The sequence below is a fragment of the Egretta garzetta genome, unplaced genomic scaffold (genome assembly GCF_000687185.1).
Source record: "Egretta garzetta isolate BGI_Z169 unplaced genomic scaffold, ASM68718v1 scaffold135, whole genome shotgun sequence".
NCBI classification, from domain to species: domain Eukaryota; kingdom Metazoa; phylum Chordata; class Aves; order Pelecaniformes; family Ardeidae; genus Egretta; species Egretta garzetta.
The window spans coordinates 981,896-984,519 of NW_009259594.1; the positions used below are offsets into that span (position 1 = coordinate 981,896).

Sequence of the window (2,624 nt, forward strand, 5' to 3'; positions counted from 1 at the left end):
CCCATCCTCGGGGGAGATGGCCACATCCACGGTGCGGGTGGGGGGCCCCGGGGTGGCCGTCCCCAACCCGTTCATCGCCCCTGGCGCTGGACCCGAGGAGTAGGAGGAGATGGAGGAGCTGGTCTCCGAGGCCTGAGACAGTTGCTGCAGCTGTCCGTTGGTCACTGCAAAGGCACAGAGGGGACGTGGGGTGACACACTACGGGGCCTCAGGGAGCTCTGCTTCCACCCCAAGGACAGCGGACATGTGGAGACCCACAAGGCTGTGGGGACCAGGTGGCTGCTGGCTGCAGCATGGGGCTCTTCACGTCCCCCAGAACAACAGGGGACAGGTAGGACCCTGCGAGGTCATGGGGACCATGGGAATGCTGACCGTGGCCCAGGAAACTTCATGCCCTCTCTGAGGCCATGGGACCCCATGGCATGAGGACCTTATCCCTCCCCACTGGGATCAGATGCCCCTTGTGTGGGGGTCCCAGCCCTGCCGCGCCCCAGCCGGTACCCGCGCAGCACTGCCCTTACAGCGACTGAGCCAGCAGTACTCGGCCACCATCTCCTTGTAGGCAGGGAACCGGCCAGTCTCCTAGGGACAGGGGGAGAGGACATGGGGGTCAGCAGCATTGGCCGCCCTGGGTGAACCCGATCTGGTGCCAGCCATGAATAATGCATCCCCCCGCCTCCCACCCGCCCTGAAACCCAACCAGCTGGTGGCTGTGCCAGCCCCACAGGCGCTGGGCTGAGCTGGGGCAGTGCCAGCACAGGGACACACCAACCCCCCTACCTCACCCAGGGGTCCCACAGCCCTGGTTGTGGGTACCTTGATGGTTAACATGATGTGGGTCTGCCCCTTGAGCACCTCCACTGCCTTGCTATGGCTTATGTCTTCGAACTTGACTCCGTTGGCTGCAAGGACTTGGTCTCCCACCCGAATGCCGTTCTGCTCTGCCAGCCCCCCGGGGTCCACCCTAGGGCAGCGGGGGGGAAGAGGGGGCAGGATGGGGCCAAACTCTCCTCGGAGCGCTGCTCCTGCCCCACACCTCCACCCGGAAAGCCTCGTGCCCCAGTACCCAGGTGGTAATGCCCACAGTCTTATGAGGGTGGGGGGCTCAGCCAGGGAGGGGGTGCTGAGCCCCAATGTGGGCCCAGCGGGGATCGGGGTGCCACGTGCCCCCTAGGGCAGCCATACTTGGAGACGTAGATGCCGAGGCCAAACTCCCTGCCGCCACGGATGTTGAAGCCCAGGCAGTAGTCATCGGAGGTGGTGTAGAGGTGGACGATGCGCCGTAGCCCGTCCTCAGAGCCGCTCTCCGATGGCGTCGAGCCACTTTTCTCAACCACCAGGCGCCTGTTCACCACATCCACCCTGGAGCATGGGCACAGTGTTGGGGGGGCTCAGGGGTCCAGCTCTCGTCCTCCAGCAGGGTGGGGCCATTGGTATCACCCGGCAGAGGAAGAGCGATGAGGGTGGGGGATGTTGAGGATGGGGCTTGCACCCACCCTGCCTGCTCCAAACCTTCCTATCCCATCCTGTACTCCACCTTGGGCTCTCCGTGCTTTTGTCACAGACATCCAATGCCCCCCACCCTAGGGGTCCCTCAGCTCTGGGACCCTCCCTGCTCCCCAGCACCCCCCACCAAGCCTCCCCATGACGCCCTCCATGAGGCTGGGCTTTGGGGTGCTGGTATGAAGGATAAGCTGTTCACCATGCCGTCTTCTCCTTGGAGAACTTGATGCCCGGTACGCGGCCCATCCGCCGGACCACCATGCGGAGGCGGTTGTTGCCAGTGAGGACCTTGACAGCGCTGCTCATGGTGATGTTCTCCAGGCTCACGCTGTTCACCTCCGTGATCTTGTCACCGACACAAAGCCCAGCCTGCTCTGCGAGGGGCACACGGCTTGGCTGGGCACCTGACCCAGCACCCATTTTTTTGGTTGGTGTCCCCTCCCTAAATGTGTCCCCAACCTGATTGAAACTCCATGGGTACAGAGGTGGGGATGCCTGGCAATCACACCAAGGCCGTGGCAGGCGCGGGGGGCCTGTCACCTCCCTGTGGCTTGGGGATGGAGCTCAGAGCCATTGACACGGGGCTGTCCACTCCCGTCCCCAGCCCTTCTCCATGGGCAGCCTGAAAACCCCACGGCCAGAGGCAGCAGGGAACAAATGGTGGCTTGCCACCAGGAAGGGTGGCATTGCCACTGTGGCGATGTGTCACTGGGAGCTTCCCGAGAGGGTCCTGCCAGCACGTGCCTGTCCCCACCGGTGTCCCTTGCCGCATCCCACTTACCGGCAGCGCTGCCCTCCTCCACCTTGCTGACGAAGATGCCCAGCCCGTGCTCGGAGCCGCCGCGGACACTGAAGCCCAGCTTGCCATCCACGCTCTTCTCCACCGTGATGGCATTGATGATGTCGCTCTCATTGCTGCTGGCTGTTGGGACGGGGGATGGGATGTGTCACCCGGGCTGGGTGTCTCAGGACAACTGTCTCTGCCCCCAGAGCCAGGGAATCCAGGCGTCAGGGCCCCCCTGGCCATGGGGGTGGGCAGAGGGTTGGGAGGGCACCCCACGCACCTTCGATGGGGGTGTTGATGAGGATGACGCGGCCCATGGGGGAGGTGGCGCGGCTGC

The 2,624-nt window shown here is 64.3% G+C and overlaps 1 protein-coding gene across 1 annotated transcript in view; it reads right to left on the reverse strand.

Moving 5' to 3' along the window:
* Positions 1-2,624, reverse strand: part of PDZD7 (PDZ domain containing 7) — a 7,657-nt gene that overhangs the window by 3,670 nt on the left and 1,363 nt on the right. The window contains exons 2-8 of the mRNA XM_035893639.1: positions 2,568-2,620; positions 2,285-2,425; positions 1,703-1,877; positions 1,186-1,362; positions 817-964; positions 522-582; positions 1-164 (exon numbers count right to left, since the gene is read on the reverse strand). Coding sequence (XP_035749532.1) covers positions 1-164; positions 522-582; positions 817-964; positions 1,186-1,362; positions 1,703-1,877; positions 2,285-2,425; positions 2,568-2,620 — 919 coding nt within the window. The remainder of the gene's footprint in view (positions 165-521; positions 583-816; positions 965-1,185; positions 1,363-1,702; positions 1,878-2,284; positions 2,426-2,567; positions 2,621-2,624) is intronic.